This window comes from Balaenoptera ricei, chromosome 8 (genome assembly GCF_028023285.1).
Source record: "Balaenoptera ricei isolate mBalRic1 chromosome 8, mBalRic1.hap2, whole genome shotgun sequence".
Classification (NCBI taxonomy): domain Eukaryota; kingdom Metazoa; phylum Chordata; class Mammalia; order Artiodactyla; family Balaenopteridae; genus Balaenoptera; species Balaenoptera ricei.
The window spans coordinates 3,760,930-3,782,457 of NC_082646.1; the positions used below are offsets into that span (position 1 = coordinate 3,760,930).

Below are 21,528 nucleotides of genomic sequence, written 5' to 3' on the forward strand. Positions count from 1 at the left end.
CCCAACTGTTGCCTCCCCAATGAAGGAGAAAGAAAAAAACCGTAAGGACCCAATTACTATTGATAATCAGGAGTTCTACTGGGGGGCTGGGGTGGGGGGGATGGTGAACAGGGGACTTTAGGCTCTAGGAAGCAAAGACCGATGATCACAGTGTTACAAAAGGCCTGCAGCAAATGGGATTACTCATTGCCTGCCCGGGTCAGACTCCCCCAGGGCTGTGATACCATTGTCCTGGGATGAAGTGTTTTGCTCATTCTTGGAAAAGGATTGAAGAGGCCATTCTTTCCATCCCCCTGCCTCCAGAAGTGTTTCCCCGGAACTCCAGTTATTCCTGTCTTGTAAATTATCCAGGAAAGAAGACTCGGGAGCATGATACGATAAAAAGCTCATCCTTCCTTTCATCTCACTCAAAGCCTTCTGTGATTCTGAGAAAGCAGAGGGAGGGGACACTTGGAGGGAATTTGCCAGGACGTGCCCTGGGATTCTGTAGTCGCTAAGGAACTTTTGTGTCTGTGAGGGGCTCCTGTTTTCGGGGGTAAGAAGCCCTGAGAGTCTCACACTCATGCTGATCCTGCATAGACGGTGAGGGAGCGGGATGGGCTAAAATGAAGAAGGGGCGGCCCCAACTGTCTGTCGGCACCGCAACCCAGGCGGAGAACTGGGCAGCTGGGGTAGGTGAGCCGGCAAAGGTCCTGACCCCCAGGAGTCTCCCACACTGACAACTCAGAGCCCATCCTCAGAGGACAGGACCCTTGGCCCAGCCCAGACCTGTGCCATTAGGACTGGGGTGCCAGCCAGTGTTGTGTTTTGTGGTCTTGAGAGAGGACCGTACCATTCCCCTCTCCAGGTTCCGGCCCCTCTCATCCCAGGGAGGTGACGTTGTGGGACAGAATGAATCAACTCTCATACACACTGGTACCCACAGCCATGGGCAGTGCGATGGGGGGTGGGAGTGCCACCTTTCTTGAGGTCCCCAGGCAGCTGAGCGCTCTTCCAGTTGAGTTTTCAGGGCCAGACACGAAGCCCCTGGAGCTCAGGTGCCCTCCTCTCCAAGTGCTTACCTGCCCCGGGGTGATTCCACCCTGCTGCCACCTCCCCTGGTGTAATTTACCCCCGTGCTGGGTTCTGCCCCCAGCCCCCGACCAGGCAGTCACAAAGTCCTTAGTTGCCTTAACCAAGGTGGTATTGCTTGCCCCGATCCGCAGCTTGGGGTGAAAACGTGTCTTTTAGCAGACAGAGTGACTTTAATATGACCTTTCTCGCCTCCCTCTTTTGCTTTACAATGAAAAGCTCTGGAACCTTCTCTGGACATCTCTCTTCTGCACAGTCGGATCCCCGGAGTGACACTGTCGCTGGGACCGGTGTGAGAGTCTCCTGGGGTATGTGTCCCGGGCACTTGGCCTCAGAGGAGGGAGCGACTGGGGTCTCCCCAAGGACGCTGGTTGAGGGGCCCGTCCAGCACTGGAGGAGTTAATGTGGGACCGCGTAAGCGAAGGGGAAAAAGTTGGAGTTGACACTTAAAGGGGGGCGGGGGGGGCGGGGGAGCGAGCCCCGCTGACTCCTGATTGGTTTTACATTTCATCCAATTTTTTTTTCTCTCCTCTCTCGCTCCCTCTTTTCAGTTTCTCTCTCTGATCCCAGGGGAGGGGAAACGGGAATAGTGAGAGATCAAAAATAAACCTCTTATGTCAAAGCCGGGAAGGAAGTATAAATACGAAGGGCTCGGCAGCCCACTCTGTGCTTCCCGGGGTGGGGAGAAGGCAGGGGCGGAGGACGCGCACGCGGCCGGGGCGCCAGTTGCTCGCGCTCGGCTGGGCGGGAGGGCGCGGGAGCAGCGGCCGCGCCAGCCGGAGGGGCCGCCCGGGGACCGCCGCCGCTAGGCGCCCACCGGCCACGCGGCCGGCCCGCCGCCCGAGCTCCCGCCCGCGGGGCCAGCGGCCGGGCCGCCAGCACCTGCCCGCGCCGGGCCCGCTTTCTGCATCGCCCGCGCCGCAGCCGCAGCCCCCATGCCCCGCGCCGCCCCCCGGTGGCCGCCGCTCCTGCTGCTGCTGCCGCTGCTACCGCTGCTGCCGCCGCCGCCGCCGCCGCCGCCGCTCGCCCGCGGCGCCCCGGCCAGGCCTGCAGGCGGGGGGCCGGCCTCGGCGCTGGTGGTGCCCACGCGGTTGCCGGGCGGCGCGGGCGAGCTCGCGCTCCACCTGTCCGCCTTCGGCCGCGACTTCGAGCTGCGCCTGGCGCCCGACGCCAGCTTCCTGGCGCCCGAGTTCAAGATCGAGCGCCTCGGGGGCTCCGGCGGGGCGGCCGGGCGCGAGCAGCAGCTGCGCGGCTGCTTCTTCTCGGGCACGGTGAACGGGGAGCCCGAGTCGCTGGCCGCCGTCAGCCTGTGCCGCGGGCTGAGCGGCTCCTTCCTGCTGGACGGCGAGGAGTTCACCATCCAGCCTCAGGGCGCGGGGGGCTCCTTGCACCGGCCGCACCGCCTGCAGCGCTGGGGGCCCGGGCGCGCCGCCGCCGCCGAAGCCCAGCCCTTGCCCGGAGCGCCCGAGGGGGAGGCGGAGAAGGGAGAGGGTCAGAGGCAGGAGGAGGCGGAGGAGGAGGAGGAGGAGGAGGACGAGCAGGGCAAAGAAGAGGAGGCAGAAGGCGCCAGCGAGCCGCCGCCGACCCTGGGGGCCACGAGCAGGACCAAGCGGTTTGTGTCTGAGGCTCGCTTCGTGGAAACGCTGCTGGTGGCCGACGCGTCCATGGCTGCTTTCTACGGAGCCGACCTGCAGGTAGGACTCGCTCTGTCCGGAGACCCCGGTCACCTCCCAGAGTCTCCAGATTCTTCCCTTTCCGTCCCTCTGAGGAAACCCTTCGCGTTCCTCACCCCAGACAAGGTTCTTTCCTTTCTGAGAAAGGCCAGTAACTCCTTCCCTGACCCCTGACCCCTGGGCTACCTCCTGCTCCTCCCACGCGTCCCTGCCAACTTAGAGCGCAGGCCCTGGGCGTCCGCCTCCCCGCTCAGCCCCGTCCCTCACATCCTGAACTGAAAGTGGGTTTTAAAGCACCCCCGCCCCAGACACCTGCCCCTCCCAACAGACACGATAAGTGAACATGTGGGAGAACATCCACCCCACCCCCATCTCTCCGCCCTCTACTGTCTCCAGACCTGGGAGGCTCCCAGGGAAAGGCAGCTGGGATGGAAAGATTCCCTTTGCCTACAGAACTGAGGCTGCCATAAGTAAAAGACATTGTTTGCAGGGAGTTGAACCTGGAAAGGGGCTGCCCAACTTCTGTGTGCCCAGCTGGTTCTGATCAGGGGCACGGACACCTTGCCAACCTGGCGCTCAGCCCTGGCAGAACTTGGCAGTGCCAGCATCAGCACAACAAGGGAGGGGAACAGAATTTCTGCCTGGGGGCTCAGCCTGGGAAACTGAAGCTTCAGTGGAAAAGGGAAGGAGAAGGGGGTGGGGATCTGAACTCCTCTGGTGAATGTTCCTGGTGGAGCCAGAACTAGCCTTGGTCCGCCCGAGCTGCTCTCCGCCCAGACACAGCTCTCTACTGAGCTGGGGCAGGAAAGCTGATTCCAGGGGACAGCTCCTGTCGCCAGGCCATTTCCAACTAGATTCCAAGATGGTGCAGCATCAGCAGGAGGTGTGTGTGTCACCCTACACCCCAGCACCTCGTGAAGTGGAAGGGTTCCAGGAGAGGCTGCGCTTTTCTCCTCCCTGGGGCAGCACAGAACCAGAGACGTGCGCGGTGGAGAAGAACTGACCTGCCCAGCGGTCATAGTTTCCTGAAAAAGGCACCTTGGCCGCTGCTGCAGCTCAGTTGCTGCCTTTTCGGTGATGGCACTCTTGGCTGGGACCCTATTCTCGGCTCGGCCTGTGCCCAGCTGTTGCGGGCACCGAGTGCTTCGGCATCCCCTATGCAGAATAGCCTAGACGAGGCGCAGCCGGCCCTCCAGCTTCTCGCCCCATCCTTCTCACTCTGCGGTCACTGGGAAATGCATTCTAGATGGAAGGATGGGAAGAGCTGGCTGCTGCCGGGGCCGTTAAAGCCCTGCGGGCTCCGTGGGCGCTGTCCCGGTATTCGGTCCTCCCAGAGCACGGGAAGGCGGCTTGGAGCCGTCAGCGCGGTCTGCCCCCGGGACTGTGGGTCTGCACTCACTGAGTATCTGCTTCCCTGCCTTCCATGAGAGCAGGGGGAGGCACCAGCCGCCTTCCCTGACTCCTTTCCGCAAGCAAGTCCTCCAGAGGGCGGCAGGTCGGTGGGCTTCTCCCGTCTCAGGTGAGGATGGCTATTCCGGCTACCAGGGGCTCCATCAGAAAGCACATTCACCGCAAACCCAGAGCTGAGGGGCTCGGCCCCTCCCATGCACGACTCCTTTCTGACAGCTGCCTGAGAACCAGGAGGTGGGAAAGCCAACAAGAACCGGAGCAGCAGCAGAAAAAGAAACTTGCCCTTCGGTCTTCAGAGCCAGAATGTCCTCCCTGATGTTTTCCTACCATCTCACTCTCAGCTCAACGCCCAGACACTTCAGATGCTGTCTGTTTGCCTCCAGCACACACTCGGCAGCTCCGGATGTCAGAGCCATCTGAAAGCAGACGTGCTTGCTGCCGCCAGGGCTCCCAAGCCACTGAAGCCAGGGGCTGGGCTGGGTTCTGCCCAGGTCTGCTGCACCAGACGAGTTGACTTTCTCTTCGCAGAGCCACCCAGGAGCACTTCCAGCCTCGTATGACCCCTGGCTGGGTGACCCAGAGCACGCCTGTCCCATCTGTTCCCCCTGCACACACACAGGTTTCTGGACTATTCACAGACTGGCACCTCTGCAGCTGCCAGCTCCCTTGGGTCAGGAGAGCGTGTCACAATAGGCATCAGGCACCTTGAAGACTGAGGTCCTCTCCCTGGGCGGGCGGGGGGGGCTCCCTCTCTCCTTGGGGCCAGCCCTGCCACCTCCCCCCTTGGTCTCATCACGTCACTGCCTGCATCCTGCTGTCACCGCGCTGGGGTGGGGCAGGGGCTGAGACACAGCTGTTTCTATGACTGGCCCCTGGCCCCTCTGCTCTGACCGCTCACCGGCTATGGAGGTGCCACAGAACAGACTTGAACTTCTCAGCTCCATTCCCTGGGCTTCCTGGCTCAGCCAAGACAGGAGTGGATGTCAAGGGCCGGTTCCCCGAGACCTTGCCTTCCCAGACCCACCTCCCAAAATAGAGCCTAGTTCTTTACAAGTAACTCTCCGAGGGGCCTCCTGGAGACTTCATTCATACAGATGGAAAAAGCTTCGGGGTGTCCCGGCAACGGGGGGGTGTGAGGAGGATGAAGAGGGCCTTCCCCCTCACCTGTGAAGCGAGGCACCTGCACTAGGTAATCGATTCTAGCCTGAACATCGATGAGGCTGCTTCGTGGTGAGTCTTCTGGAAAGTTCAGCGCCACGTGGAGAAGCCACCCACTGAGCATGTTCAATCTGCAGAGTGGTTTCCACGCACCGCCTGGTGGAAATACCTGTGAAGGGGCGGAGGAAGAAAGGCCAGCTCTCGCAGCACCCGAGGGCGGTGCTGGTTCACTGAGCCATGCCGCCTCCTGAGCACCAGGATGGTCTGAGGCCCTGGCCCCCCGACATCATCCACGCTGTGGGAATGCGTCACCGAACCCAGCAGCCCAAAGACGTCCAGCCGCAGTGGGAGGCCAGGTCCTGAGAAGGAGCCGCCTTCGAGGCCAAGAGAAAGAATCAGCCGCGCGCAAGGCTGGTCCCACTGCTAAGCGACAGGGGAGTCTTCCAGACTCTGTACACTTGAGTTCAGTCAATCCCTCGACAGGAGGGGCCCTGTCTCCCCCCTTCCTCTCTGGCTTCACAGTTAAGGAGCTCAGACAAAGGGGGCGTTCTGAAAGGAGGGACCACCTCGGAAGAGACGGTTAACTCTATCTGCATCCGGCCGCAGCTGATTGTTCCCTGGATGAAACCGGAGCAGGAGAGGGGCGAGTGGGGATTGTGCTGCGCCCCATGGTTGGTCTGGGAAGCTGTCCTGCCAGGGCAGCAGCTGCAGGCTGAGCTTCTGAACTCACTGCTGAGCAGGGAGGGCCCCCAGAGAAGACCAGAGGAGTCCCAAGATTCAGGCTACTAGCAGGTGGTTTCAGGGAAGGGCCAAGTCACAGCCATTTCGTCTCCCCTTGCCCTTGCCCCCTGGGGAAACGCCTCCCCCGCCAGCCCTAATACCCGAAGTGGCCAAGTACCCCGGCTCGCCCAGCACAGCCTCCATCTAGGCCTGTTCATTCTGGCATAATTATTAATAGTCTCATCTTTCACTCTCAAAAGTGTCCTGTTTTGGATAATAACAGAAACAGACACGTGCCCAAGTCTCCACAGGCCACGTTATATGCATGTGAAGTATGTTCCCCCACTGGCAAAAGACCAAGTCTTCTCCATCCCTTTGGTCTGCTGCCGTCAGAATGATGGATTATATGAAGTATTTCCCAAAGAGAAGGCCCTAGTATTCAACCGTCTTTGATTCACCACTTCCCCCTCCCCCCCGGGGGGAGGGGGAGTTGGGCAGAGACAATGTCAGGGGGACCCTGGCTGGCTTGTTTGCATGCTTTGTTCGGGCTGTGCTGCAGTTTTCCTTGCGGCAGCAAAGAGGGTGGCAGTCAGTGCCATGATGAAGAGCATAGACTTTGACAGGAAATAGACATGAGTGGCCTTGAGCGAGTTACCCATTTCTCTGTACCTCGATTTCCTCACCAGCCTGACAGGCACAGTTATACCAATGTCCTGGCAGTGTCTGGAGGAGATGGTAAAATACGGAAGGCACCTGACCCAGAGCCTGGCACATAGTAGGTGCTCGGCGAAGCGTGGCTGGCGCTAGAGTTGCCTTGGGTGATGCATTTGTCAGAGTAGGAGGGCAGGGCGGTCCCACGCCGTCAGAGCCAGCCAGCGCTGTGCCAGCTGTGCTGTCCCACGCAGCACAGGACCTGCCTTTCAGCCTGCTCTGCCTGGACTGTATCCACTGGACTCCTTGTGGTGCTGGTAACTGCGTGCTTTGGCGAGGTGGCCTTGCCCCTCGCTGCTTGGAGGACGAGGAGGGATGAAGGACATCTGTGCAGGACCCTGTCTTTTCTCCGTCTCTTCTTTCCTCTCCCTTTGCTTCTCCCTCCTCCCCAGCAGTCTCAGGCCCCAGAGAGATGCCAGAAGGGAGAGTGATGGCCCCGTTGCTGAGGCCGCAGGGTTTCCATGTTACCACCCCTCCTCTCCCTGCCTCTCCCAGGCGTGCTGCGAGGAGAGCGCTGGGCCCACAGCGTCAGGGATGACGTTATGAGCGAAGGAGCTGCTGGAAGTGCGTTTGGCCCGGGCCCAGCCTTCCCCAGACTCCTGCCATAGCTGGCCTTGGCTGCACGGGAGGGAGCTCCGGGGGAGGAATCTCCTTGTTTGTGTCTCAGAGAATCAGAGGGCTACGTCCCAGCCTAGCTGGCGGAGTGTCTTTTTGCTCCACCAGGTCCTGGGGGCACCAGTGGAGAAGGAGGCTCCCTGAAAAGTGCCCACCTTTCCCTAGGGAGACCCAAGGGCAGGAGATCCCCAGGCCATTCCAGAGTCGGGTTGTGTGACCACCCCGGCCGGGCTGGCCCTGGGCTCTGACCTACCCGACCTGGTTGTGGGGAGGTTGTCTGCAGCCCGCAGCCCGCGCCCAAGTGGTGCACAGGGAGGTATAAATAGACAGGGCGCGGTAGAGCAAGCGAGCTAACCTTCTCCTTGACTGGCTCCTGGGCCCACTCTCTGTGGGACTGGAAGTCAGGCCTGCCCTTTCGGACCAGGAGATGCACCGAGAAGCGGGGGCTCACAGACCCACGGCCGCGCACCCACCCAGGCCCAGTGGCCCTTCGCCCAGGGCGCTGTCAGAGGCACAGGCACCCGGGCCACCGTTCCTCAGAGGAGCCGATGCAAGGGGGGCAGGGCAACCCGCCCCCAAAAGTTCAGTGAGGCAAGACAGCGGCGGAGGTGAGCCGGACCGGGACTGGGGACTTGAGCAGAAACTCCGGACCACACTGGCCTGGCAGCCCTCTTGCGATGGGAATTATCTTCTGAGAAGGCAGCCAGAAGGACCTTCAAACGTCCTCCCGTCTAACCCACCTCCTGGAAGGAAAACGACTCTCAGGCCAGCTCAGCTCCCCAGTTGTTACTCGGTGTCTGGAGAAGATGCTGTGAGCTGCCTGAACTCAAGCACGGAGACTCCAAGGACCTCGGTGTCCGGACGCGCACCCCCAGGCCGGCCTTTGTGCAGCAGTTTGTACGTGTGCACCTCTGGTTTTCATCGGGGACGTGCCCATCGCATGGTCTCTGCTCGTCTGGCCAGGCAGCTTGGGAACCAGACCCTTCTGAGACCTTAGGTCTTCAGTTCCTTATCCTGAGCCTTCGGGGACTGCTTCGGAACATCTGGCGTCTCTCATCTTCTCACCTTCTTTGTAAGACATCAGCTCCCCAGTTTTTGAGATTGTGAAGGTGGGACTGAAAGGAAGGCCTCCTGTGAGGAGAGTTTCAGGTCGTCTCGGAAGAAGTTCCCGGAGTTGGCCCCTGGTCCTTCCTGGGGTAGGAGACCCCGGACGCAGCAGAGGCCTGGAGGAAGTAGCCCCAGCAAGCTGCCACTCCTCAGCCCTCGCCCCCAGTTGCATAATGATGTGATTGCTTGTTTCCCTCAGGAATCTGACTCCGGGGGCTGGTGCCAAGTTTCAGCTTTGCTGATAAGATGTTTACATCAGCCTAAACATAGCTGGAGCGCTTGACACAATAAGTAACCTACCAACCCCTGTTTGTAGGGCTTACAAAATATCTGGCTGGTTGACTGCGAGGTGAACAGACAGATCCCATTCACAAACAATGGGATTCGTCTAGAACTCCCACACATGGCCTCAGCCCATGGAATGTCCGTCTCTAGCCTTTCACCCTCCTTTCCTTCCTTCTTCTCCCACCTTCCAGAACACCGGAGGGAAGAAAGAGAGGCTACAGGAGGTGGTGCCCTAGGGAGCAGGGAGCAGGGCTGGCCACACTCCTGGCTGACGGCCTGAAGGCCTGTATGCCTCTGCCCCATTCGTCTCCTGTTCTGCGAAGTCATCCAAGAGGACTCCCTTCTGGAGGTCCTGGAGGCAGAAGAGTGAGCCCCATCTGGCCTCGCCCAAAGCCTTGGGAGCAGTTGGCAGCCCAGGGTTGGGGCAGAGGCCAAGCACCGATGTCACCGCCTTCAGCTGGCCTTGGTGGGACTGGAAGCGATGGGAGCCTGAACGCCTGGGTCTCACCGACCCACCTGATTCTCTCCCACCCCAGGCAGAGGGGAATGAACCCTCTGGGCTGTCCAGGCAGAAGCCAGGAGGCCAAGCCCTGGGAAACTTACTGAGAAGAGTGTAGACCTCAGAGACAGACACGCTTGGGCTGGCACTCCGGCTTTAAGAGCTGCACGGCAGTAGACTAGTTATTTAACTTGCGAGAACTTCCACTTCCTCGTTCGTGAAATGGGGATGACAATCCCTACTTCCCAGAGTTATTGTGAGCATTTAATGAGGTGACACGTGTACCGTCTGTGACTGGTGCAGAGGAGCTACTGTTAGGAGTGATCATCAGAGCAAAGTTTTCCCATCCTGAAGAGTAGGGGTTACCCCAGCAGACATCAGGAAAATTCTCGACGGATTTTAACCTTGAGCGCTGAGATAATTGCTTCTGGGCTGAGGGCGGAGAGGGGATGGGAGGCTGGCAGGGAGACGGTCGGTGTCAAGGTTAAGGTAGAATCACCAGTGCCGTCCACTAGAACTTTCTGTGATGATGGGAGTGTTCTGTCTGCTCAGTCCGCTGCAGTAGCCACGAGCCATACACGGCTATTGGCGCTCTTGAAATGTGGCCGGTGTGGCAGAGGAGCTAGGATTTTAATTTTATTGAATTTTAATGGATTTCGATGTCCATGGCCACATGTGGCTGGTCAGGATGTTAAACGCTTAAGCTTTGGAGCCAGGCGTTCTGGGTTCACACGCTGGTTGACACACTAGGTCTGGGACCTTGGGCCACCTACTGAGCCGTGACTTTCTTATATGTACAATGAAGGGAAGTAATGCCAGGGCCTCGGGGGTTTTGTGAGCCTTCACCGAGATGCTATACACCAATGCCCAGCACACAGGGTGCATAACGTGACGTGACGGCAGGGGCGGGCGGCGGCCAGATCTACCCCTCCCTCTCCACCCCTCCTTCCTGCAGAACCACGTCCTGACGCTGATGTCTGTGGCGGCCCACATCTACAAGCACCCCAGCATCAGGAACTCCATCAACCTGATGGTGGTGAAGGTGCTGATCGTGGAGGATGAGAGATGGGGCCCCGAGGTGTCCGACAACGGCGGGCTGACGCTGCGCAACTTCTGCAGCTGGCAACGGCGCTTCAACCAGCCCAGCGACCGGCACCCCGAGCACTTCGACACGGCCATCCTGCTCACCAGACAGGTCCGCGGGCCTCTGGGAACCGGGGGCGGGGGGGGGGGGTGCGCCGAGGGGCGCCTCGGCCGCCCAGACACGGGGACCGGCTCCCTGCTGGCCCCAGCTGGACACCAGGAGCCTCGTGTGCAGACCAGCAGGAGGAGGAGGTCACGAGGACATGTATGAGGCATGTGCGGGGGAAGGAGAGGAATTCGTGAGGGCTCTTCTCCAGAAGTTTGTGACCAGCTGTCTGCTGAGGTCATAACAAGAGGAAACGGGCTCAAACTGCCCAGAGAGCGATGTGGAGCTGGAACTAAGACAGGAGGTCCAGCTGCAATGGGGGTTAAAGCCGGTGGAGGTAACCAGGGTCCCCTCAAGACTTCCCCAATGGCAGTAGGCCTGCCCATCTCCCTGGTGTGGTTTAAACAGATGGCTTCCTGAAGGCCAGCAAGTGTGATCACGTGCGGAGACCCTGCTCACCCCCCAGGCCGCACGCACAACCCCAAGGCGAGTGCTGCGTTTTTAGCCCCACTTTACAGCTGGGGAAACCGAGGCACAGAGCGGCCACCCCGTGGCAGCGCCCGCAGTCAGGCCCCAGCCGCCTCGCTGTGGGGTCCACACCCTTAATCACCCGCCAGGCTATCCCACCTCCCAGGACAAGCTTTCCGAGTCCCAGGCAGCCCGAGGACATGCCGACACAGAAGGAGAAACGGCCTTTGGGGAGAAATAGGGATTTGGCTTAAAACGTGTCCTGTGTCTCCGGAGGCGCAGGAATGGGAAGGGTTTCCATCCTGTCTGTCCTCACGTCCCGCTCTCTCCGCGAGCAGAACTTCTGCGGGAAGGAGGGCTTGTGTGACACCCTGGGCGTGGCGGACATTGGCACCATCTGTGACCCCAGCAAGAGCTGCTCTGTGATCGAGGACGAGGGCCTGCAGGCGGCCTACACTCTGGCCCACGAGCTCGGTAAGGCTCGCCACACGGGAGGCCTGGGCTGCTGCACGGGGTGGGAGGACCCGCCCTCCCGAGTCCAGCCAGGGCGGCGCCCCCAGGACCCGGCCGCCTCTCGGGGCCACCCCTCCTCGTTCTGGCAGGGTGACTCTGCCCTCGTGCTGTCTCCATCCCCACCCTGAGCACGGGGCCATCCTCAGAGGTCACCAGGGAAATGCAAGTGCTCAGGTAGAGCCGTGGGGCCGCATCCCGGCTAAGCAGTCAGGATTCTGGAAGGTCAACTAGCAAATGACTGAGACGGGTGTGAATCAGCACAGGCCCCGGCAGAAAATAAAGGGACCCCGGTGTTCCTGGTGCTCTGAGAAAGCTTCCTGGGAGAGGAGAGCCAGGCAGAGTGGGCCGGGAACAGTCTTTGAGGAATAAGCGGAGCGGCGGGGTGGTCCCGCGAGGCGCTGGCGCTGCTTAGGCCTTCAGAGGCCCTCTGCCCCCTGGGCGGACGGCTGAGGGCAGTGGAGACGCTGGGCGGACCGCGGGTCTCGTCCTCCCCAGGGCACGTCCTCAGCATGCCCCACGACGACTCCAAGCCCTGTGCTCGGCTCTTCGGGCCCCTGGGCAAGCACCACGTGATGGCGCCCCTCTTCGTCCACCTGAACAAGACGCTGCCCTGGTCCCCCTGCAGCGCCCTGTACCTCACGGAGCTCCTGGACGGCGGGCACGGTAGGTTCCCCAGGCTTCTCCCTGGCCGGCGGCCGGCACCTGCAGCGCAGGCATCTCGGCCTGGGAGAGACTCAGGAGCTGTGTCCCCGCCACCCCGCCGGGCTCAGTGTTCCGACCTCTCCACAAAGCATGCCCTTCCTTGGCCCAGCTTCCAGCAGCCCCTTTAGATTATCCCACAGAGCAGGTGGAAGTAGTCTGAGAAGGTCTGTCTGGAGGAGGTGGGTTCGAACAGAGCTCGAAGGAATGGAAGAATTTTTGTCGTGCAGAGGGGAGAAGGGAGCTTCTGGCTGGAGCGATAGATCACAGGGTAGCGTGCAAATGGCAGAGAGGCAGGAAGTGCCCCATGAGGGCACGGAGTGGGGCGAGGTGCCTGGTGAAGACAGCCTGACTTGTTGAGTAAAGCAGTGAAAACACAACTGGTTCTTGATTCTTGATAGAAAGATAATAGATTGGCCAACATCAATACTTTGGCTTTATTTCTCCTGGCCTGGTTTTTAAGAGTCCATTTACATCCCCAATTATACTGTGACGTAGATTTAGTGTTACGATTAGCTGGCCTTCCCTAGGTAAACGCTGAATGCATATAAGATGTTCTGGATACCAAAAGAAATGCAACCCTTAAAAAAAAATTGCTACTGATAGTCAAAACTTGGAGGAGCTTCTGTGGATGACTGAGTGTTGACAGTTTGTAGGTGGAGGTCAAGGAGGCCTCAAGTGTGATGGGGGGGACCCCTTCTTCCTATTCCTCTGCTTCCTCCACAGGAGACTGTCTCCTGGACGCCCCTACCTCGGCCCTGCCTCTGCCCACAGGCCTCCCAGGCCGCAGGGCCCTCTACGAGCTGGACCAACAGTGCAAGCAGATCTTTGGGCTGGGCTTCCGTCACTGCCCCAACACCTCTGCTCAGGACATCTGTGCCCAGCTCTGGTGCCACATGGATGGCGCCGAGCCCCTTTGCCACACGAAGAACGGCAGCCTGCCCTGGGCGGACGGGACGCCTTGCGGGCCCGGGAGCCTCTGCTTGGATGGCAGCTGCCTGCCGCAGGAGGAAGTAGAGAAGCCCAAGGTGAGGGACGGCCACTGGGAGTGGGGGACAGGGAGGGGGAGGGCTGTTTCCAAGGAGGAAACCACACCTGAGAGCCATGAACTAAGAGACTTTGGGCCAGGGGCAACTGTGAGGAAAATCACTCACCTTTGGACAAAGCAAAGCGTATTTATCCAGAGTCGAGGGGAGCCGCTCAAGACCGTGCTCAGAGCCGATGGCTGATGTCGGCAGGGCTCCGGGCACTCAGGGGACTCTGCCTTTGGGGCTGCCGCGGGGCTGACTCGAAGGCCTGTGAGGCTTGGTGCTAGGTGTGGAACACTCCAGCGCAAGAGCAGTCGCGGGCCCTCAACAAACAGAAGCCGTTATGAATCCTATTATAAACAGGTAGCGTGACAGCAGAGGAGGGACATCCAATCAAGAACGAGGGGAAAGTATTCGTATCCTACCCGTGTCGGAGCTGAATGCATAGCTAGGGGTCAGGAGAGTGAGAGTAATTGTGGGAACTCCTTGCTCAAGGAGGAGGGAAGGAGGAATCAGAATCACCTCTGACCAGGCAGAGAAAACCTGGCAGAGTAAACGCGCAAGGAAAGGCAAGGCAATGCCAGTGAGAGGTTTTAAACGATTTGCTTCTTCGCCCTGCGCTTAATACACCCAAACTGTGAGGCTGATCACATTTCTCTGCGAGTCACTGAGCCACCTCTGAAACAGCATCCACCGGGTTCGCAGCCTGGGCCCGGCCCAGCTCGGAATCACCAGGGTGGCCTGTGCGCTCACCCTCCGGAGGGCTGTCCTCAGCGGTGCTTCCGTTGCACTGAGGCCCGCGGGCCCGCGTGGGCGGGTAAAGCACATGCTCCTTCTAAGCCTGAGCCAGGACGGGATCCGCGGATTCATTCTCAGCCCCCTCCCAGCCCACACCCCGACACTGAGCTTCTCCCAACCCTGTCCTGTGGCGTGTGCTTCACACGTTCCTGAGGGGAGAGGCAGGGAGGGAGCCCATCCAACCTTTCCCAGCACCCCAGCCAAGCCCAGTACAGGGAAAGGTGGCCAGAAAATGATCACCGGATGATGCTTATCACCTATGTTTAAGGGGAAAAGACATCATAAAATACTATATATACATATGTGTGTGTGTGTATATATATATATGTATACGTATATGACAGGATCATATCTGTGTAAAGTAAAACCTGGCACCTTCATGATCCTATAGTCAGAGCAAAGGTACAAAAGGATATTGATGAAAATCATGTCAATCGTTTCATCTGGGTAGTGGTATTTTGTAAGCGTTACTTTCTTTTTTACACCTTTCTGTATTTTTCATTTTTTATATGAGCACGTATGACTTCTGCAACTTTTTTAAAATTATTTTCATTTTGAAAACTTAATGAACCCACCCAAGGCAATGCCTTGTCCTCAGGGTCAGTTGTAAAGTTGGAAGCAACTCTAGTTTATTTCCCAGCACCATCCTACCCCTGGACCTGGCGGCTGGTAGACTAGTGGCCGCACCTCCTAGAGATTAGTCCTTCAGAACAGAACCTACCCGCCTCAGCACCGGGGGCATCTGGGCTGCGTGCGCCCCGGCCGTGGGAGGCTGTCGTGCTCGTCGCTGGATGTTTAGCAGCACCCTGTCCCCCACCCGCTCGAAGCCAGCAGCCTACGCCCTGCCCAGCTGTGACAACCACAGGGTCTCCGAACACTGCCACGTGTCCCGGCCGATGGAGAACCGCTGCGTTAGACCCAACCTTATTCCCATAAAAGTGTCACTCAGCAACTCCCGTTGAGCACCTTGCAAAGGGCGAGGCACTGTTGTAGACACCAGGCGGCCAGCCGCGAGCAAGGCCAGCACAGACTGTGATCGGGGAGCCGCGGCTGCACGGGCCACACAGCCCCTGCACAAATGAATCACGCAGTTTACCGAACTGCACGCACCGGGACGGGCGCAACTAGGTGAGGAGGCCTCCTGCCCTCTGCTCCCCACTCAGCGCAGCCTTGTGTGTTGCAGGCCGTGGTGGATGGAGGCTGGTCCCCGTGGGGACCCTGGGGAGAATGTTCACGGACCTGCGGAGGAGGAGTACAGTTTTCACACCGCGAGTGCGAGGACCCCGAGCCTCGGAACGGAGGGAGATACTGCCTGGGTCGGAGAGCCAAGTACCAGTCGTGCCACACGGAGGAGTGCCCCCCCGATGGTAATCGCCACACCGGCCAGAGCAGCTGCTGTGTTGCCTGCAGCAGATCCCCAGAGGAGTGCGGGGCTCTCCCGGGCGCAGAGCTTTCCTGGGTGCAGACATAAATGGTTTAGAGCAGCCCATGGCGACCCAGGACAGCTCTCCCTGTCCGGGGAGAGCCCGGCAAAGGAGAGACACTGCCCTGGTCTTCCAAGATGTGGAGATGGAGGGCGTCACTCCCAACCAAACTTATTCATTAGAGCTGGGGGAGGGCTTTGCAGAGGGGCGAGCGTCTAGGATAACGTCTGAACCCTCGTCTGTATGCAGAACGGAGGCGTTTTCCAAAGCCAGGGTCAGAGCCAAACCTCCAATATCTTTCCAGCCAACATCCAGCTCAGGGCGGAGGGAAGATTGCTGCATCTGACCCTAGCGCGCATTCCCCCTGAGAAGAGTTGCCCATCTCCCCTCGGAGCGTGGTAGCTGCCTGGCGGCCCCTTCTTGGGAAGCAGCCCCACCTCTGCCTCTCCTGGGGACGTCCTCCCCAGTGCCTGCTAGAAAGCCCACACATTAACTCAGGGGCAGCAGGCGACGTGAGAGCAAATCATTGCAGGTCTTTTCCCCACCATCCCATCCAGCTCCCCCTTGTGCAGCCCCAGGAAGTATTGGCAGGCTGCAAACGACAAGCAGAGAGACGCATCCAAGCGCAGAGGCGCACTGGCATTGGAATGGTGTCTAATGAGGGAATCTGGAGGCTTTGCAGTTTTGCAAGATGAGGAGGATCAGTAACGGCACGAAGCTCTGGAGCTGTGCGAGTCTGCCTGGCACACGCGTGAAGCGTTCCCGGGGGAATGAGAGAGAGAGAAGGGGGAGGGGAATGGATATAGGCATGCGGTAGACACGGACCGTAGGTGATACCATGATTTCAGGGGCACCGGGACCAGCCATCTCAGTCAGTGAGTGTTTTGGTGCCTCTTGTGTGGGTAGAACTGGAATAGGTGTTGTAATGACACAAGAAGCATGTTCTCTGTACTCAGGGAACGTGCAGATCTTGTTAGAGATCCAAACCCCTTTTACAGAGCAATTAAAGGTCAATCTGTGAGGCACAGACCCCAGACTGACAAGGAATCCAGAGCGAGGAGAGGCCTGGCCTGGTCGGAAGCTTCTTGAGGAGTCAGGGCTGAGCAGGGCCTGGAGGGCTGAGACAGAGATGAGGTGCAGGAGGACGTGTTGCGATGGGGGCTATGATCCCCCCAGGGCACGGCTGAGCAGAGTGGGCCAGCGTTTCCAGGCCAGCCAAGGGTGCGTAAAAGCTAAAATAGCCTCAGGAGGCTCTCTGTGCTGGCTGTCCCATCAGGTCACCTGGGAAGCTTTTCCAAACACAGAGGCCCAGACGCCTCAGGTGTCCTGACTCAGAGTCTCAGGAGGAGTGCACGGCCACCCGGGATTTGAAGCTCCACAGACCATGCAGATGTGCAGCTGGCGTGGAGAACCTCAGTAGTAAGAGCGGGTTTAACTTCAGGATTGTGGAAGGGAAAAGCCCAGGTCTTACTTCAGACAGATTGTTCTGGAGGCAGCGTGCAGCAGGACGGGAGAGGAAGCAGGCTGTGTGTCGGAGGCTGGGCACCAAGTCTCGCAGGAAACCACAGGCCTTGGCTTGTGAGCAGTGGACCAAGATGCTGACAGTGGGAAGGAGACATTTAAAATCACAGATCGTCCTGAGTAGAGTACAGGACTTAATGACAGGTTGGGAATAGTGGATGTAGATGCGCAAATGTTCAGAAGATACCAGGGTTCCGGTCTCAGGCTGGAATGTGGTAGCATCACCAAATGAAAATCCAGCCAGTTCTTCATATGGAGAAACCATATGGAGTTGGGCCTCGCTGAGCTGGAGGTAATGGCAGCATCTACAAATGGAGCTCCCCCAGAGAGACCCAGAATTATAGCAAGTGGGGTGTAGAGGCAAGGTCAGAACTAGAGATGTACATCTGGGAGCCTTTGGCCACATGTCCAAGGAGGTCAAGATAAATCACGATCAGCAGAGGCCCAAAAACATAACTCCACGTGTCATTCCGTGCTTCCCCTGTCCCCACCTAAATTTGTTCATCTGTAAAGCAGAATTAATATTCTCCCCAAACGGGAAGACTGTTTTTCCCAGAAAGCCCAGCTGAGGCTGGCTGCTCCTTTCCTTGCCCCGTGAGTCAGGGCTTAAGTCGGTGTCTAGGAAAGTCGGGCCCAGGTGACACTGGACCTGTGTCCTCCGGTTGGGTCAAGTCCGGGAGGAAGAAGGGTGCCCGGAATCTCGGCATTTCTCCCGTGGGGTCCTGCCTGCTTCAGCTCAGCCTGTTAACTCCATGCCCTCTCGCCCTCATTTTAGGGAAGAGCTTCAGGGAGCAGCAGTGTGAGAAGTACAATGCCTACAATTACACGGACGTGGAGGGGAACCTGCTGCAGTGGGTCCCCAAGTACGCAGGGGTGTCCCCCCGGGACCGCTGCAAGCTCTTCTGCCGAGCCCGGGGGCGGAGTGAGTTCAAAGTGTTCGAAGCCAAGGTGAGGATCCTTCTGGAACTCAGGTGCACAGGTGGGGAGGAGGGCCCCCTGGCCTGAGCCCAAGAGTGGGCGGCGTCAGTGCTCACTGGGCCCTCTGACCGCCCCCCCCCCCCGCTTCCCCGCTGCAGGTGATCGACGGCACCCCGTGCGGGCCCGAGACTCTGGCCATCTGTGTCCGTGGCCAGTGTGTCAAGGCTGGCTGTGACCACGTGGTGGACTCGCCTAGGAAGCTGGACAAATGCGGCGTGTGTGGCGGCAAAGGCAACTCGTGCAGGAAGGTGTCCGGTTCCCTCAACCCCTCCAGGTGGGTCTCCCCAGAAGTTCTGTCCCTAGCTGCGCGAGCGGACCGGGCTTTGGAGTCACAGGGGCCTAAGTTTGAGTTGTGGCTGCGACTCCATCCCCGCGGAGCACTGAGCTTCAGTTCCTTCATAAAACTCGGCGTCCTCTCGATCTCAGAGTCGCTGTGAGGAGGCACGAGATGGGCAGAGCACTTGGCCCAGGGTCCGGCCCGCAGAGATGACGGCTCTCAGGGCAGCCAGAGGCCACACGGATAGGGATGTATCTTCTCTGAGTCAACTGGCAGTAGAGCTACACTGAGTAACCGGGACTTTTGCCAGAAAGCAGCTCTTCCAGGCCTGCTGTGGGAAGGACATTTCACCCTAATCTGGCGGGCCCTGCCCTTTCTGCAGGTGGATCTTCAGAAACGGGGGGCCCACAGGGGGGTCTTGGCAGCCTCAGGGCTTCATGAATCTGAGAACTCCAGACGCTTTCTCCTACCTTAAAGCCACACGTTCATAAAGCTCCTATATCTGTTCAAGTGCTTTCACTTCTGTGGGCTCGACGGATTCCTCAAATAAGTCTATTGGGGCCAAGACCATTACGCCCCTTTTACAGATGAGGAAGCATAGGCACAAAGAGACTACATGACTCTTCTAGGGTCACAGTGGTAGGTCATGGCGGCCAGAGGTGAGCCTAGGTTTACCCATTCCCGGGCGGGTTTTCCCTGTCCCACACACACTTCCCGGGGAGGAAGGGCTAGCGCCTGCGGCCGCACTGCACCCCTAGCTGCCTCCCTCGCTCTCTCTCCTCTCATCAGCCTCAGAAAACAGAATCTGCCTACGGCAGACAACTCAGGAGTCTTTTCAAATTTAAACTCAAAGGATATAGAAAAAAGAAGCACGGGGTGTGGGACAGTCAGACGTTGGGTCCCTTCGCAGAGCTCTCTCAGGCATCAGACATGGGGCCCGGGGTCCTTTCCCAGCCGCCCAGCGGGCGCGAGGCAAGGACAGCCAGGAGCAGAGTGGCTGCCGTCCTCAGTCCTCTCCGCCTCCCTCCCAGCCTGCGAAGCCAAATACTTCTACCCCAAAAGACAAGAGTAAGAATTAAGGTTTCCCCATCCCACATAAAGCCCCAGACCCACAATAAAGTTGGAACATTTTCCCCAAACAGCATCCCCGCACCCGGGCAGCCCCGCTCGTGGTGCTGGGCACGCCCAGAAGAAGGCCCCTCGGAGCAGGCTGTGTTGCCTGCTTCCTGCCCTAGAGCCACGATAACCAAATACCAGGAACTGATGGACCCTAGGAGGTGGCGTGACGCGTCCACCTGGTCAGCTTCTGGAATCGGTGTGTGGATCAGATCTTTCCACGTGGGTGTGAGCTCTGGGATGAAAGTGGCCAAGCAAAGTTTACACCAGTGCAAGGAGCTGCGTGTGCCTGAGATCTCTTTTCAGCCAAGAGCCCAGGTTTGGCAGCAACGGCACAGCATTCACCCCCTCTAGGCTGCCTTCCCCTCTGTGCTATTGTCGAGATCGAAACTCCAAACATTTGAAATAGAGCTCCCAGGCCAAGCAAAAGTCCCGGTGTACCAAGTGTTCCTGTCCGCCTCAGCAGCTAATTTACTGGGCACTTTGGGGCGACTACTTCCTTATTTGCTAGCAAACTTTTGTCTGCCCACCCCCAGTCCCCGCATGCTGACTTCCTGAGTACCGGGCTGGGGAGCCACGGGTCCTAAAGGTGTCTTCCTGTCATAGTTATGGCTACAGTGACATCGTCACCATCCCAGCTGGCGCCACTAACATTGACGTGAAACAGCGGAGCCACCCAGGGGTCCAGAACGACGGCAACTACCTGGCCTTGAAGACCGCCGACGGGCAGTACCTGCTCAATGGAAACCTGGCCATCTCCGCCGTGGAACAGGACATCCTGGTGAAGGGCACCATCCTCAAGTACAGCGGTTCCATCACCTCCCTGGAGCGGCTGCAGAGCTTCTGGCCCCTGCCTGAGCCCCTGACCGTGCAACTCCTGACAGTCCCTGGGGAGGTCTTTCCCCCCAAAGTCAAATACACCTTCTTTGTCCCTAATGACGTGAACTTCAGCATACAGAGCAGCAAAGAGAGAGCGACGACCAACGTCATCCAGCCCCTGCTCAACGCGCAGTGGGTCCTGGGAGACTGGTCTGAGTGCTCCAGCAGCTGCGGGGCCGGCTGGCAGCGGCGGGCGGTGGAGTGCCGCGACCCCAGAGGCCAGGCCTCCACCACCTGCGACGAGGCTCTGAAGCCGGAGGATGGCAAGCCGTGCGGAAGCCAGCCGTGCGCCCCGTGACCCAGCGGGCGGGCCAGGCTTATGCTCGTGGACTCGGGGTGCGGGGTGCAGACCAGGGTCACGCTACGGTGACCCCACGTCTGGGGGTGGCGTGGCCTGCCTACCCAGGCCCCCCGCTGCTGCAGCTGGGCATGAATCCATGGGGGGAGGAGAGGAGAGGAGACAGACCACAGATGCTAAAGTCTACTATCTAGTGGGTTGGACCTTGCTTGGGTTCAAGTAGAGGGCATAGGTTAAAAGGTAAAGAGTGCTCTTACGGACCCAAAAGGAAGACTTGGTCAGCCTGTTTGCAAAGGACTAACAAAGTTAAACGAAAAAAGTTTTTTCTACTTGGTTCCCTCGTTAAATAATCTACCTCAGAGGGGAAAAAATTAGTCAAAGAGAGATGTGGAGTAGGGGTGGATGGTGAGTGTCAAAGCAAGCACTGTAGCTGCACCCCAAACTGTCTTCAGAAATGACCAGGAGTGTCTTCAGTATTAAACCCATCGCCTGGAGGGCTGCGAGTCGCAGGATTGTGGAGAGCCCCGTGTTCTCGGGCTCCCACCTGCAGGGGTGGATCCATTTCAAGTATTTATACAAATGTGTCTCTGAACTAAAGTGTGATCTTGCGCCAATGGAGTGGTCTGATCTGGTTCGGTATTTCTTTGGAAAGGGCAGGGGACCCAGGGCCCAAGGACAGAGGCTAAAACTAGGTCGGCTCACCTTGAGCACAGCCAGGGAAGCGGGCACCTTGCCTGCACCTCTGAGGCCTCCCCCGAGTTCTCACGTCTGCTGAATCCAGGTCATTCGGGCAAGTCTTTATCTGCATAATCTAGACCAGCGGTTCTCAAACTTTAGTGGGCATTAGGGTCATCTAAAGGGCTGCTTGAAACACAGATGGCTGCGCCCCACCCCAGAGTTTCCGATTCAGCGGGTCAGGGGCCTGAGAATCCACATTTCTAACAAGTTGCCAGGTGACATGGAGGCTGCTAGTTTGGGGACCGCACTTTGAGAACCACTGCTCTAGTGGAAACTTCCAGCTCTGAGGTAACAAAACGTTATTCTCGAGAAAGCCCGTGCCACTCCACTCTGCATATGTCCTCATCCTCACA

General features: G+C 58.8%; 1 protein-coding gene across 1 annotated transcript; it reads left to right on the forward strand.

Moving 5' to 3' along the window:
* Nucleotides 1-1,646: 1,646 nt before the first annotated feature.
* On the forward strand, nt 1,647-20,891 carry ADAMTS8 (ADAM metallopeptidase with thrombospondin type 1 motif 8). Its single transcript, XM_059930018.1, is given in 9 exon segments — nt 1,647-2,765; nt 10,205-10,444; nt 11,245-11,380; nt 11,915-12,082; nt 12,845-13,146; nt 15,128-15,311; nt 17,665-17,837; nt 17,966-18,141; nt 19,867-20,891. Coding segments are annotated over 9 exon segments (3,030 nt in total). The 5' UTR covers nt 1,647-1,685; the 3' UTR covers nt 20,438-20,891.
* The last annotated feature ends 637 nt before the right edge of the window (nt 20,892-21,528 follow it).